The following is a 14,830-nucleotide window of genomic DNA, read 5'->3' as shown; positions in this document are numbered from 1 at the left end:
CGTCTCAGTCCCTGGCTCAATAAAGGATCTCAGGATTTTGCTAAACCAACACCTGTCCTGTTTTTCTCTTTTCCTTTTGGTCATCAGTGGCTGCCTGAGGTCCGAGACTCCAGGGTCTGGGGGAGTTGTTGCCACCCTCGCTGCACTGGGGCTCTCTTTAAGGCCAGAGTTCATCAATAACCTGAAAATTCTTCCTGTAAAGGTTTTCTTACAACACAGCTTATCTGATGATCATCCTTTTAATAGACAGATCTTGCCTCCTTCATCACATGCTGCAAAATATTTTGAGAATCCATTAGGAATTTTAAGACTTTATCAATAGCCAGTCGAGGCTTGAAACTTTCATTACAGAATGTTGACATTAATCATCGGATCACAGGCCATGCCTTAGCAAAGCTGTATGACTGCTGCCTACATTATGCTGCATTCATATTGGACTAGACCAGTCAAAATAAAAAATAAAAAAATATTCTCAATATGTTTCAGGTTCTCCCTTAAAACCAAGATTGTATTATATTTAAATTCCTAAATGATTTTTTTTTTTATTTTTAACCAAAACTTAGAATAAGTCCTCTTCAAAAGTGTCTTTGTTCTCCTAGAAATAGTGGGGCATTTTGCCCTTTCTTTTAGAAGCACAGGAACCAGTTTCAGGGACAAGATGTCATCAACACCTGCAAAACAAATCCTCGCACTTTCTCTTCCACTTCTTTGAATAAATGTTTATTGCCAGGACTTAAATACAGCTCAGCTAGGCAATGACAATAACTTAATCAGTGTATGCAGATAAGAAAGACATTTAGTTGCATTGAGTTTTGATTTTATTTTCTCTGGATAATTTTAGATGGCATTACAAGGAATATTACAGTCTTATATAAAGGAATTTAATCAGAGGACTGGTGGTGAACTGTGTAGTATTTTATTTTACAGTGAGTATGCTCAAGAGGTACACAGCACTATATTAATTTTTGGCTTGCATTGACTTTCTGAGTTACAATAAATGGACACCAGTCTATGTTGGCTTAGCAGGCACTGTTTTGTTGTTCATGTATTTACTGTACTATAATTAATCCATTTACTTCCAGAGAAAAGCTATCACCAATAAAAAGCAAAGTAAAAACCATTGAGTCAGGCATTTTTATCTGAGAACAAGATATCAGACAATTATTTTGGCATTGGAAAAACCACAAAAGACCTGCTACCTTTTATCTTCAGCCTTCATAATGCTCCCTGCTCTGAGGAACAGAGGCAGCAGGAGCAGGTGGGAGCACAGGAAATGGCACCTGTAGATGTGAAAACAAATAAATGATAGTGGGAGACGGGACACATTGGGACAGATGCTCAGAGAGAAGCTGTGGGGTCTGCACCTTCAGGGCCACTGAAAACTCACCTGGAGGCATCTTCAGGCAACTTGCTCTGTTTGAGAATTGTCTGGGAGACAACTCGGGCTGGAGGCCTTCTCATGGACCTTCCCACAGCCTTGCTTTTATCACTCTCTAAAGTATCCTTTTTGTCAATTTAAAAAGGAAAAATTATTGGGGCCAGTGTGGGGGGTTTGCTTGGTTTTTGTTTGTTTTGGTTTTGGTGGTTTGGTTGGTCGGTTGGTTGGTTGATTAGTTGGTTGGCTGGTTGGTTGTTTTGGTGGTATTTTTTTGTTTGTTTTGGTTTTTGTTTTTCAAAGGCACTGTGTTGTATTTTAGAGGCATTTCAATGTAAAATTGCATTGTAAATGGCCGCTCAGATCTGGAACCCAAACACAAATTCCTGCTGAAGAGAATGATGTGGAAAAACAATTGCATGGAGCAGTCACCAGTCTCTTACTTGTTATATTTAGAAAACATAAAAATGAATATATCTACAATACATACTAAAAAATGCTAAGACAAGGATGTACTACCAAATTATACCAACTTATCAGTGTAACTAAAGGTGCCTTAAAGGAAAATAATACAACAGAACAAAGCCCAAAGGAAATAAAGATAATCAAAGGTCCAATATTTTTTTCTCAAAACGTATCTTTATTTTTTCAATACGAGGAGCAAAATTAAATATCCCCTGCCACGGAAGTGTGTCCCTCTGTCCTCCAAGAGTTGAGCCTGTGGTTTTGGATGTGCCTTTTCCAACAGCTGGAGCTCTGTAGGACTGAAAAGAAAGTTGCTCTTAAGCCTCCTCCATTGAATAGATCCCTGAAGAGGGTATGAGGAGAAAGACAGAGAGCTCACATGTCTGGCAGTCACAAAACTGTGAGAGGACACAGAGTCCTACTCAATTTATGGGGAACTGAAGGTTTTACAAAGGGTACAGCACTAAAATATATCTCTAAAATAAGCCTGTATATTAAAAAAGGACTACATTATAGTTAACTACAAATTCTTGTCTATAACATTATTATAAATTTTGCATAATTGTAGTAATAAATGAATACATTTATCACATTGGGGTTTTATCTTAATGTGCATATTGTGCATATACTATTGCCTTTTTCCTCAACTTGGAAATGAAAGTCAAGATACTTTTAGTAAGGAGATAATATAAAAGTGGATTGTTATTTGAAGCTTCTCAGGGGGAGTTATGGAAAGATGACCACAAAAGCCCACCTCTGAAGGGGGAATACATTTTTATAGGTGTTAGGAAATCAGCATTAAATGATAAGAAGCACCTATTAAAAAAAAAAAAAATGTGGTTATACAATTTCCCCGAGGTCAAATACCTCTCTGGAGTCCCCCCCCGCAGCGGGATGGGTTGTACTGGTCCATGAAGATGTATCTTGAAGAACTGCTATTAACCTTGGTTCCCAGGAAGAACCAAGATAGTACTGGGGCCCTGAACACTGAAGGGCTTGGAGCTCTGGAATGTGTTTTGTCTTTCTGGTTAGGAAAAGACCATGGAAAATTACTGGGAAAAATAACCAATAATATAAAAGGCCACAGAGCTACAACTACATGGGTGAAAAATACAGAGGGCACATAAAAGGAAAAAGGCAAAAACCAAACTAACATCAGTGTGTTCCACAAAGGTATTCTGATTTACAGCTCCCAAAGAGAGCATTGGGGCTCTGAGGTGGAAGAGATGATGCAGCTCAGACCGCTGCTGAAAGGGCAGTAACACACTCTGCTGCAGGTGCTTGGGCTGCTCTGCGCAGGCCCAGGCAGATGCCAAAGCTGCTCCTCACAGCCTTGTCCCTTCTCCTGCCCCTCTGCCAAGTGCAGCGGGCCTCAAGCACTGAAAGGACCACAGGGACCCAAAGGGAGACAGTTGCACCTAATTCACTCACTGGGGACTCCTGGGGAAGCCTCTCTTATTCAAAGGCATTTCCCCTAATGTATAGATTTCCAGAGAAACCCTAACTCTAACCCTAACAATATCCCTAACCCTAACCCTGACACTGACCCTGATGTAACCCAGGAAACAATTTTTCATTTCAAGAAGGCTCCTGCTTTCTTAGCAGACATCTGTCTTTCAAACCAGGACAAACTCCAACACATTGTGCAGCTGGACCTGCAGGACAGGGACCTTTTCAGCCTCATCTGCCCTTGTTCCCGTGTTTCACTGGACACAATACAACATGAAAGAAAGCAACAGCAAGGGCTATTGTGTCCCAGGGCTTCAGTTTCTTCACCATAGCTCCACAGAGACGTGGGGAAAGTGAACAAGACAAACTTTATTAAAGCAAAGCGAAGCAAAGGCATGAGCTGGAAGGGAAAGAAGAGGATGGGCTGAATGGGGGGAACTGTCACAAGGGAGAGAGGCAGGAGGAGCTTGTGGAGCTCCTCACAGGCTCAACTGGGAGCAGCATCAGCTGAGTCTGGAGCTCCAGCAGCCTTGAGAGGAGGAGACACCTCTTCTTTCCCAGGCACTTGAAGGGCTGCAAGAGAGAGGAACAGAGCCATGGTCAGAGCCGGGATCCGCACAAGGGCCCGAGAAGAACCTCCTGCCAGGACCATGGCAGCCAGTTCTTGCCATGGTCTGGAAGGAGCAGGAGAAAATGGGATCAGCCGCAAGGTGCTGGCCACAGATCCCCCACGGCTCCTTGAAACCTCCGTGTGCTCTGCCCACGCCACCCGTCATGTGCACAGGGAGCAGAGCCCTCAGCAGCCGCACAGGGATTGCAGCTCCCCCGCCACACCCTGCTGACCCCGCAGTGCCCTCACTCACCCTCACGGACGGGCTGGAGCTCTTGCTGCTGCCCCGTCGCCTGGAGCCTGAAGATTCCTGGGAACACAGAGCCTGTCGTGGCCCCAAGCAGCACAGCTGCCCCCCCGCCCCGGGCGCAGCCAGCCCTGAGGCCGCACGCCCTCCTCCCCCAGCAGCGCTCAGCCCGGGCCCTGCCGCATCTGCCGCCCGAGGCTCGGCTGGAGAGAACGGCAGCAGCCCTGAGGGCAGCCGGGGCTCCACCAGCCCAGGCCCGGCTCCCGCTGCGGGGGCAGCACCTGGGCTGGGGCCGAGCCGCGACGAGGCCGGCATGGCAGGGAAGGGACCCCGGGCTCGTGGCTCACCAATGAACCTCCTGGCCGCCCCTCGCTGGGACTGCGGCGGGCTCTGCCTGGTGCGGCTGCTCGGGTGCTTGGCTCTCGTCCCCTCGCGGCTGCAGAGAGAGCACAGAGGGAAGAGTTGGCACTGGCTTTGCCCCTGGGCTGGGGCTCTACTGGCACCACCTCGGGGCCAGAGGATCCGGGCAGGAGCCTGCACATCCCATGCCAGGGAGCAGCGTGTGGGGCTCAGGCCGGTGCCCTTGGCTGTGGCACTGAGCGGGGGCACAGCTGCCAGCGCCACACACTGAGCACCGGGGGCAGGCTGCTGCTCCAGGCTGCGGCTGGGCCTTCCAGGCTGCCCTTACCAGGCCATCGTTGAACTGCAGCGCCTGCTCCCTTGTCAGCATCTGCTCCAGATCCCTCCTCTTAAGGAACCGAGTTGCACAAAGCAGTGTTTTATAAGAGGCCTGAGAGAAGCAAAGAGCCAGAGGTGGCACGACAGCCCAGGGCAATGCAGGATGTTCATCCCTCTGCCAAGGGCGAGGCTGGAGCCTGCCAGGTGCAAGGGCATTAGGCAGCCAAGCTGCTCCCTGGGGGACATGAGCAGCCCACAAGACCTCACCTCTGCCACATCCTGGTTTTCATCATGCCGGTAGGGTAAAAGGGACAACAGGCTCTGCTTCACCATGGTCTTCAGGAGCTTTTTTCCCTTTTTCACTCTGAGCTCCATCACCTTTTGAAACAGCTGAATGGAAAGCAGCTGCACATGCCTGTTGTCCTGGTGGCAAATGACAAGAGATTTCAAGATCAACTTTTCCCAGCTCCCCTGAGCAAAGGCCCAAAATCCACAGGGCACAAAGTTTCTGGGCAGCATCCAAAGCCTGTGGCTAGGGGCACAGAGCCTTACGCTGTCGAAGAGTGGCACAAGCATCTCAGCCAGCATCGGGGCAGTGGTGCTGCATCTCGTGGACACCAGGATGTCTTTGTCCTGGAGCACATTCATGAGCACAGAGAGGGTCATCCTGACCACCTCTCCGTCTGCATGGCTCAGGAGCTCCAGGAACGTTGGAGACAGTTCGCAGAGGCTTTCGGCCTGTGTGGAAGACAAGGCTGTGCTCTGAATCCATGAAGGGCTTCAGCGCTGAGACCGCCCTGGCACTGCAGCCTGCTGCTGCTGCTGCTGCTGCTGCTGCTGCTGCTGCTGCTGCTGCTGCAGGGCCCAGGAGCCAAAGGCACATCCCGAAGCACTGGGGCAGCTGAACCAGGAGGCCGGAGGGCTGGGAACAGCTGCCTCAGCTCCCAAAGCCCAGCCAAGCCCAAGGGGCTCTGTTCCCCGGCCCCACGCTGCCAGCGCGGCCTCAGCCACTGCCCCCTTCTCACCATCAAGGGAGACTTGCTGAGCGCCACGAAGCCTTTGAGCGCCAGGCGACGCCTCTCCGTGCACTCGCTCTGCAGGTGCTTTGACATGATCGTCAGCATCCTGCGAGCACACACGTTCAAGTCCAGCACATCCAGGAACTGAAAGGCAAAGGGCAGTGACAGGGGAGCAGCTGGCAGGAGCCTGCCACAGCCCAGGGCCAGGGCCAGGCCCAGGCGGCAGCACCAGGTGCAGCACCGTGTCAGGCGGCCGCAGCCCTGAGAGGCCAGAGTGCTGGGAGGCGGCTCAGGCAGGCAGCGCTGGCCTTCAGGCTCACCTCCACAAGGAGAGCCAGGGCAGGCAGATCCCAGCGGGGCTGCTCCCTGATGAGCACCTTGAGCAGGCAGATGGTCATCGGGGTGCATAGGCGGGTCAGGCCACGGCGCAACTCCCTGGCAGGGGGAAAAAGGCACCAAGGCCCTGAGCCAGGCGGGCAGAGCTGTGCCAGGACTCCCTCACAGAGCTGTGATCTTTGCCCAGCACCCTGCCAGGGGACGTGGACGCTTTTGGAGGCAGCTGCTCCTGGGCACCCTCCTCTCGCAGCTTTTTCCAGTCTGCCCTGCTGTCCCTCAGTGACAAGGCCCACGTGGCCACAACCACAGGGACTGTGTGGGGCTCTGTGGGCACAAATGCCAGGGGCAGCAGGGAGAAACAGTCTCACCTGGCCAGCAGACCCACTGCATAGTGGTGGGTGTTGGCACACAGCAGGGTGTCCCAGACACGCTTGCGCTCCATAGCCAGCAACACCTCATCGCCACACCGCTGGCGGCAGAGCAGAGCCTTGATGATCTGCACCGCAAATCTGTGTGCAGAGCAAAGCCCGGGTCACGCTGGGAGCACTGGCTCTGGGCACAGGGGCGTGGGAAGGACAGGACAAGCGGGACCTGTTGGGCTTAGTGGGAAGGCTGTGTTCCTCCCGGCACGCTCTCCAGAAGTTTTCAGCGTCCTCCGGTATCTGCTCTGTGGTGACGAAAACTTGGAAGAGCAGAGCTACCAGCAGGTGGGCGGAATGAAAGGTTATTGTGTGCTGGCACTCGGGCACCTTGGCAATCACCCAGAGCACCACAGTTGTCTGCAAAAGACAGAGCACCTTAAGACAGCGTTCAGTGCCAGGGTGTCCATGTGGCAGGGCCTGGCAGCACCCGGAGCACCCGGCCTGCTGCCCCCGAGCCTTCCCCTAGGCCAGGTTTCAGCCCCGTGCCTTAAGAAGGGAGATGCAGGATGGGGAGGGCATGGAGAGCTTCTGGAGAGGCGACCTGGGGGCAAGCAAAGGCGAGTTTCAGAAACTCACAGCCAGGGCCAAGACAGCCTTATTGTCCCCACTGGAAGTGGATCTGCTGTGCAGTGGCCAGTCCTGCATCACATAGAGCAGCGTTGGAAAGACTTTCTTAGCCGCTGGTTCCCATGATCCTATAGTTCTCCACATCATTGCAGCAGCTCTGTGGGACCAGAGCTGCATGTCAGAGAGATCTCAGCCCCCAGTACCATGGCCTGTGCAGCTGCATGAGGCTGGGTGACAGAGCCCTGGTGCCCCGAGGGGCAGGGAGGGAGCATGGCAGCAGGCTCAGGAAGCAGAGGGACCTGTGAGTCCTGGAGATCTCTGCCTGTCTGGCAGAGCCCACTGGACAGGCTCTGCAGGGCCATGGGCTCTAAAGGCTGGTGAGCTCTGAGCTCTCAAGGCAGTTATGCCCCATACCTGTCACACGATGGGGCACAGTACAGCAGGGTCAGCGCCACAAGAGTAGGGTGTTCTATAGCCAGCCCGCGAATGTGGATGCGCAGCCCGGCATCCACAGTCCCACGGGACACAAGGCTCTGGTAAATGTCCCTCACCATGATTGGCACCTGGAGGAGGCATGGGGAGACTTGAAGTGCCGTCCAAGGGAGCAACTTCCCCAGTGTCGCCCAAGAACTGATTCCCTTCCCACCACACTGTTCTGGCCTCAGAGGCCAAGGTGTCCCAATGGCTGTGGTTTGAGGGGCCACACCATCCTGGAAGGCCTCCAGGCCCGGCCTCAGGGCTTACCTGCTGCTGACAATAAAAATCCTTCTGTTTGACAAGATCCAGTGTGGGGGCAAGAACCAGAGTGGGCGTGGTGTTAGTCTTTGAGATGCCCTGTGCTATTTTGGTGTCAGTGTTTGTGACGGCCACATCCTCAGTCAGTGCCCTGTGAACCATTGCCCTGTGAGAGATTTCTGTGCACTCTGTGGATGCTGTGCTAACATCAGGCTTTGCTTGCTTCTCGCTCAGCCTGGAGTCAGCCTCAGCTGTGCCCTCAGTTGCTTTGGTGGTGGTCTTTCTACGCCGGATGCACAGGAACCTCAGCAATATCTGCAGCAGAATGGAGGGCAGGAAGAGAGGGACATTCCATGGAGAGTTCAGTGTGTCATGCTCGGCTGAGCAGTGACAGCAGGTGGGATTGGCTGCAGGTACCTGTGCTGCTCTGCGGAAGCGGCCACGGGCAGGGTCCTGCTCTTGTGTCCGCTCCACGGCCGCATCTATCAAAGAGGGAGCGCAGCCAGAGCTGAGGGGCTGTGGGAGAGGCCGGAGCACACAGGCCAGCCCTGCGCTCCCCAGGCAGGGACAGCCCCAGGATGGCCAAGGGATGGAGCACGGCCACCACGGGGGAGGTGAGCCCAGCCACTGTTTGGTGCTGTCCATGGGCATGTCCACAGCGGAGGGCATGGCATGGCATGGCATGGCATGGCATGGCCTGGGATAGGGGCAAGCTGGCCACAGGTAGGAGCCCTTCCAGGCCCAGCTCTGCCACTTACCATCCTGCAGTGGCTGGAACTGCTCTGACTCTTCAGTCTGCTTTGTGGGGGCAGCTGCAGGGCCTTTCTTTTTTCCCCCCCTAAACACTCTTAACAGTTTGAGCACTCTGCCTGCCATCCTACTCTGCCCTCAAGGGCACCTTCAGGACAGATGCTCCAGAAAACCTGCAAGTCAGGAAGGTCTGCAGTCTGGCCGCAAGGCCAGCCGCAGGAGCAGTGCCTCGGAAAAGCTCTGGGTCAGCAAGGAACGAGCTGGCTGCGTGGGGCTCCTCACAGCACAGCTCTGACACGTCCTGTCCCATCACATGCACCGAGCACTGTGGCGTGGCCGCGTCACTGCCAGCACCTGTGTTAGTAAGGGCCCATGTCACAAAGGGCCATTGGACACGCTGTCACGTGCCCTGAGTTCCACCCCACCCTACGTGTTCCATGTTAGAAGGAATCCATTGCCCCGAGTGCCTAAGACAGCCCAGGACACACCAAGATCAGCAAAGTCTGGAGGGATGGACTCTGGACGGTGCTGGGAGCCCATAGCCCAGCTCGGTGCTGCTGTCTTTGCACTTGCAGCTCCCAGCAAGCAAGATGCCAAGAGTTAAAACATACCAGAGAGGGAAGATGTCATTAGGGTGTGCATACAGGCCTTTGAATTCAAAAGAGAGCTTTGGGGCTCTCAGGTGGACAGAGATGATGCAGCTCAGACCGCTGCTGAAAGGCCAGTAACACACTCTGCTGCAGGTGCTTGGGCTGCTCTGCGCAGGCCCAGGCAGATGCCAAAGCTGCTTTTCTCAGCCTTGTCCCTTCTCCTGCCCCTCTGCCAAGTGCAGCGGGCCTCAAGCACTGAAAGGACCACAGGGACCCAAAGGGAGACAGTTGCACCTAACTCGCTCACTGGGGACTCCTGGGGAAGCCTCTCTTATCCAAAGGCATTTCCCCAAATGTACAGATTTCCTGGGAAACGCCAACAACACACTTAAGAAATTCTGTCAAGGCTGAATTGCTTCTGGTCCTTTCAGCACAAGCACTCCAGCTCGAGCTCATCTTCCCCCAAGTGTGTTTCCTCATGTCACTTTGGGCATGGCCCCTGAAATTACTGCATTCCTTAAACAGCTCCTATTAAAACTTTGCACCTTGTATGTATGGATTTGTAAGCACACTTATTTACAGTAGATACAGTATTATTTTCACAGAATCAATTCAGCAAGAATAAGTTCATAGAATTAGGAACGTTGTGTGAACCACTTTTTATAATTTATTTTTAACTTAATAGAACTGGTTATTATTTATATTAAATTTAAATATGCTTATATATTATTTCTTCCTTACGAGTCCTGTGGATGTTCTATTGTCTCTCATTTGGTATTGTCCACATAGAACAAACATTTTGCCTATATCTTGCACATTGCAAGCCTCACACACCAGAAGAACTGTTCTGTGGTGAGTCCTGCTGACTTCCATCACGAAGAATTCCAGGAGGTGTAAGCGGGTTGTACTCCTCTGAGGGCTGAGCACATGCTGAGAGTCTTGTCCTTGCAATATTTCTGCATAGGCAATAAACATTTTCTGAAATACAGAATATTGCTTGCAGCTGTCTCTGTTGTATCAGACCTGAAGTATTGGGGACTGAAATACTTTTTACTACATCAGGTTATTTAAAAATGTAATCTAATGCTTTGATAAATACTTGCCCTGTGCACATCCCACTGCCTGCTTGCCACCATGGGTAACTGGGCATCTCTACCTTCAAGTATTTAAAAAATTAAAACATTGTTTTAGTATATAGTGAAACTTCTTTATATTCCTCTGACAAATAATACTAAGATTATCTCTGGCCATCATATGCATTGATTCTTCAGAGGGAGACTGCTCCATTATTGCTATTTTTTGGAACAGATTATTAAAATAAAGAAGTCCAGGCTGGCACAAGTAATTGTACACACCGACCTCTTAGAGTTGAATTTCTGCTAACTAAATCTGACAGCCCAATGCCATAAAAGAAGCACATAGTAGCACACAATTACACATAAACTAATATTTAGTTGCACATTTTGCTAACAACCTGTAAAATCCACCAAAGACATGTCTTCATTTCCAACTCTTGCATGCAAAAGCCATTGCAGGCTCATTGAGGTGCTTCCGACAAATGCTGGACCATTGCTTTGTGATTTGAATTTCGTACAGGGATTTGTGATACTCTGGTCTTGCCGCAGGCAATACCATCAGCATTGTTCTATCTCGGTTCTCCCATTACGCCATTCACAGAAAAAAATAAATCTTCTGAAAGGTTTATCCTGTGAAAACACTCAGTGAAAGTCTCTTTTCTCTGCTGACAGGCAGCTCACCATTGGACTGCCATCAGATTCTGTTTGTAGAAAAAAATTAAAACCAGAACAACTATTCTGCCCTCAAAGGAACAAAGGTTTATTTTGGCTTTGCATGGATTCTGGCCACAATCTAATCATTTTGTCTGTTCTTCAAAACCCTGACAGAACTGCCTGACAGTCCTGTCTGACAACAGATGTTCTGTACAGCTTCTCGGGATTTCCAAATGGAATCATACTGCAATAAACTGAACACTGCAGATGAGCATTTTACTTTTTATATTTTCAGTTAAACTGGGTTTTGAATCCAATATCCATTACAAACAGTCACATTAAAGAAAAACTCTATCCTAAATAGAGACCTTTTTCTGGTTTTGTTGAAGTTGTTTTTAAAAGTCATTTTGTAATTCAACATGACAGAGTCTCCTATTCAATGCCAATCACTCCAGTTGCTCACTAAGTAATGCTTCTGACATATTCATTCAGTTGTTTTTCCACTTCTGAGTGCATATGATCTTCTGTTCTTCTTTGTCAAATGCTGCAATAATGGAACTTTAGTCACAAGTCCCTTATCCCAGATTAGCAGTCACCCTCCCTGAAATATCTGTATTTACAGGAAAACAGTGCATTCATCAGAGAATTACATCTAGTTTCTCAGCATTCTTATTAGCCACAATATTGCATATTTAAATGGGAATTAGTCACAGGGAGTGTGCTGCTCCATTCATCTTCTTAATCACTTTTACATTCCTAAACACTTGCAGAATTAGATATTTAGGGTGCAATGGCACAGAATGGGCATTAGGAAGTATTAGGAAGTATGCTACCAGCCCTAAGAGTAGCTGGAAAGGCAGATTCAGTTTTTGCAAATGAAGAAGCCGGCACTTAAATAACCTGAGTTTGACAGTCATTTGCCTCAGCTGAGGCCATGGCAGGATAGTTTTGTTTCCTGATGGCACCTCCTTCCCAGCTGCTGCCCTGGGTGGGTAGAAACGGCCGCCTCTCCAGGCAGCTTTGTTTCTGGTCAAGTGTTCAGCATTTCTCTCTGATGTAAACAGACATCCTCTCTCTCTTACATTCGTGTTTCTACTTAATCCTTCAATAAGTGCAAGAACACTTCTCTGGGAGGGTGTCCACATCCCCCTCTGGGTGTGTGAGTAGGAAGGGAACTGCAGCAATCGAATGCCTGCTGGAGTTTGCTGCAGAAAACTACAGCCAAGAGCCTTTGTTTTCATTCCCACTCAAACCTGTCTAAATAATTTTTCTCTTTTGCCCCATTTCCTGTTTTGAAAACAGATTTCTGGTCATTTATGTAATGTCTCCAGAGAAAAGTGAGATATTTGCATTTCAGAGAAAGAGCAGAGAGATCAAGGATGGGGTTATCATCTGCTGAGGTTGGTGCAGTCTCAGACAGGATGTGAGGGTTGTATGGCTTCCAGGTTTTCCTTTCCTAGACACTGGAGAGTAGTGGAGTGATCAGAAATACGCTCAGAGAAACAGTGCTGGCCAAGACATCTCCATAGCAAAGTGTCCCTCTCTGTCAGAAAACACTTCTACACCAGCAAATTAGCATCATTTTTCTTTCTTCCTCATTTATGGATTTTTACCTTCCCACAAAAGCAGTAGATATGATTCTCAAGATCTTTTTATTACTGGACTTGCCCCATTAGGGGTTAAAACAATTCAACAGTGCTTCTATACAGGGATCCAGACACAGCAGATGAATCTGTCCGAGCTTTGCATGTTTCAGTAATTTTCTGTTAATCTATTTTCTCATTATCACTGCATTTCTTGATCTGGTCCCTGACACCTTTTTCATCTTGGCTGCTCTTATATTAAAAGAGCTGTCACTGACACAAAGAAATCTGAGTTTAGCACCAAACCTCTACTGGCTGCAGATGTTCTTTTAGTTTCCCTACATCTTTCAGCAGACAAAATCCTGCTTTGTCCTGTGACGTTTTTTGTTCGAAACTGAGTGAAAACACCAATTTCATACAGAGGTTTTGGTTCACCAATTTTTCAATTCCCAGCCAGGGCACCAATTCATGTTGTGGGTTTAGTGCTGGCCAAATTGCCAGTTCACTTACTAGGATTATTTACTCATTTCTTGTTCTGAGATAGGTAAGGAGGGAAGGCAAGGCAGATTCAAACTTTGAAGGGTATAAAGGAAAACTTTATTAGGAATCTGAATAAAACCTTCATAATACTTCTCCTCCCCCCTACACCCTTTTTTCTCTCATACTGACAACGTACAGAAACAAATCAGTCAGTTTACTATCTCTAAAATAGTCTTTCTTCAATTTATGTAGAAAGAGGAGACTCTCTTCAGTCTATGGAGACTTCACAAGAAAACAGTTCTCTTGTGGCTTGAATGTCACAGTGAATGAGCCACCCAGGAAAACAGAAATCTTATCACTGCATAAAAGTCTCTCCACTCGACTTACAGCTTTCCCCACACTTGTTTTGGAGGCCTCACTCTTTGGCCAATGGCCAGTACATTTTTAAGGATGAGGAGATCAGAAGCAAAGGCTCTCTTCAGTCTGTCTCTGAGACCATCTCTGGGAACACAGGTCTTCTGTTTCCCTGGGGGCAAAGGCTCTTCATCACTCTTCTCTCTCTCTCTGTTCAAACTTCTCCTGGGATCACAGGTACTTCAACATCTACTTGTTTGGCATGAATGCTTTTGCTTATGACTACAATGTGAACCCTTCACCACCCTTCAAACCCCTCCCCCCTTCTCCATGCTTCTTGTTTGACTTATAGGGATGTTCAATACATCATAGCTTACAAGAGAATTTCAGTTTAAGGCATCTCCTCATATTCCTTATCCCATCTGGGACCTGACCCTTCTTGTCTTACCTCAATGTCTCCATATTGTTTCTCTGCATGTCTATCACTCTGTCTCTTTCTTTCACTCAAGAAAGGATGGAAGGTCCACAGGTCTCATCTGCACACTGAAGTTAATACCTTGCCCAGGCAGTGGCTGGAGCAGTTGGGGTGGAGTATTTCAGGTCATGCTGGGGGCCGTGCCAGGACAGCAGGGGCCCAGCAAGAAACAGTGTTGGCTGCTCCGGCTGCATGACTGTTTTCTGGCTTTTGCTGCACTCAGTTCCAGCCACAGGCTGATGGTCTTCCCTCTGCTTGCCTGGGAGCCACCAGGCAGCCCCACTGGGCTGTGCAGGCCACAGCAGAGGGGACCTGGTCTGGCCCATAGCTTGTCCCGGGGCCCATTTTCTGGTGAGACTCAGCAGTGGCAGCATTCCGGCCGAGCTGCGGGCTGGCCGGGCTGTGCTGGGGACAGGGGGAAGCAGCCAGGATCTCAGCGGCCAATGGCCTGCTCTCCCCTGCCTGGTGGCTGCTGGAAAACTCAGCAGTGGCAGCATTCCAGCCACTCTGTGGACCCGCCTGGCCCCGCTGTGGGGGAACCCAGCCCAGCCAGCGCCGCAGCAGAGGCAGAGCCCGGCTCAGCAGGGCCTGGCTCAGCAGGGCTCGGCTCAGCAGCGACTGGCTTGCAGCTGGTTCCCTGCGCTCAGGCTGGAAGGGAAAGAGGGCTTCCTGGAGCTTGTTAGTTTTAGATTGTGTGTTCACAAAGGTGTGTTCAGCTCTCTCATTGGTGAATAGATTATCAGTTCCCAAAACCAATCATGGATTGGGTTTTGTCAGACACAGAGTAAGGTCTCAGCAGCTCCTCCCAGAAAAAAATTATTTCTGTGAGTGGCTTCTTCCCTCCCCACCAGATGAGAAATGTGCGAAACCAGCACATGGCAAATTCTCTCTTTCAGTCTTCATAAAGTCTTCATAAAGATCAAAATTTCTTGTGCCACTTAGGTGAGAATTGCCTAGGAGTATAA

General features: G+C 49.6%; 1 protein-coding gene and 2 long non-coding RNA genes across 3 annotated transcripts; all 3 read right to left on the bottom strand.

The window, feature by feature from the left end:
- Positions 1-3,776: 3,776 nt before the first annotated feature.
- LOC306816084 (uncharacterized protein) lies at positions 3,777-6,871 on the bottom strand (the record flags this gene model as incomplete). Its single annotated transcript, XM_079332574.1, has 10 exons — positions 6,771-6,871; positions 6,548-6,688; positions 6,164-6,278; positions 5,850-5,987; positions 5,377-5,562; positions 5,092-5,247; positions 4,653-4,936; positions 4,428-4,582; positions 4,153-4,209; positions 3,777-3,862 (listed from the first exon to the last, which is right to left on the bottom strand). Exons 2-10 carry the CDS (start codon positions 6,619-6,621, stop codon positions 3,777-3,779), a joined length of 1,251 nt encoding a protein of 416 aa, XP_079188700.1. The 5' UTR covers positions 6,622-6,688; positions 6,771-6,871.
- An 8-nt stretch (positions 6,872-6,879) lies between these two features.
- LOC306816082 lies at positions 6,880-7,692 on the bottom strand. The gene is made up of 3 exons (XR_013777568.1): positions 7,583-7,692; positions 7,178-7,325; positions 6,880-6,958 (listed from the first exon to the last, which is right to left on the bottom strand). It is a non-coding gene; the product is annotated as an uncharacterized lncRNA (long non-coding RNA).
- Positions 7,693-7,735: 43 nt separating this feature from the next.
- On the bottom strand, positions 7,736-8,976 carry LOC306816083. Its single transcript, XR_013777569.1, has 3 exons — positions 8,662-8,976; positions 8,321-8,385; positions 7,736-8,218 (listed from the first exon to the last, which is right to left on the bottom strand). It is a non-coding gene; the product is annotated as an uncharacterized lncRNA (long non-coding RNA).
- Between the last annotated feature and the right edge of the window lie 5,854 nt (positions 8,977-14,830).

This window comes from Erithacus rubecula, assembly GCF_903797595.1.
Source record: "Erithacus rubecula genome assembly, contig: scaffold_358_arrow_ctg1, whole genome shotgun sequence".
Lineage (NCBI taxonomy): Eukaryota > Metazoa > Chordata > Aves > Passeriformes > Muscicapidae > Erithacus > Erithacus rubecula.
This window is presented reverse-complemented; position numbering and strand designations above follow the sequence as displayed.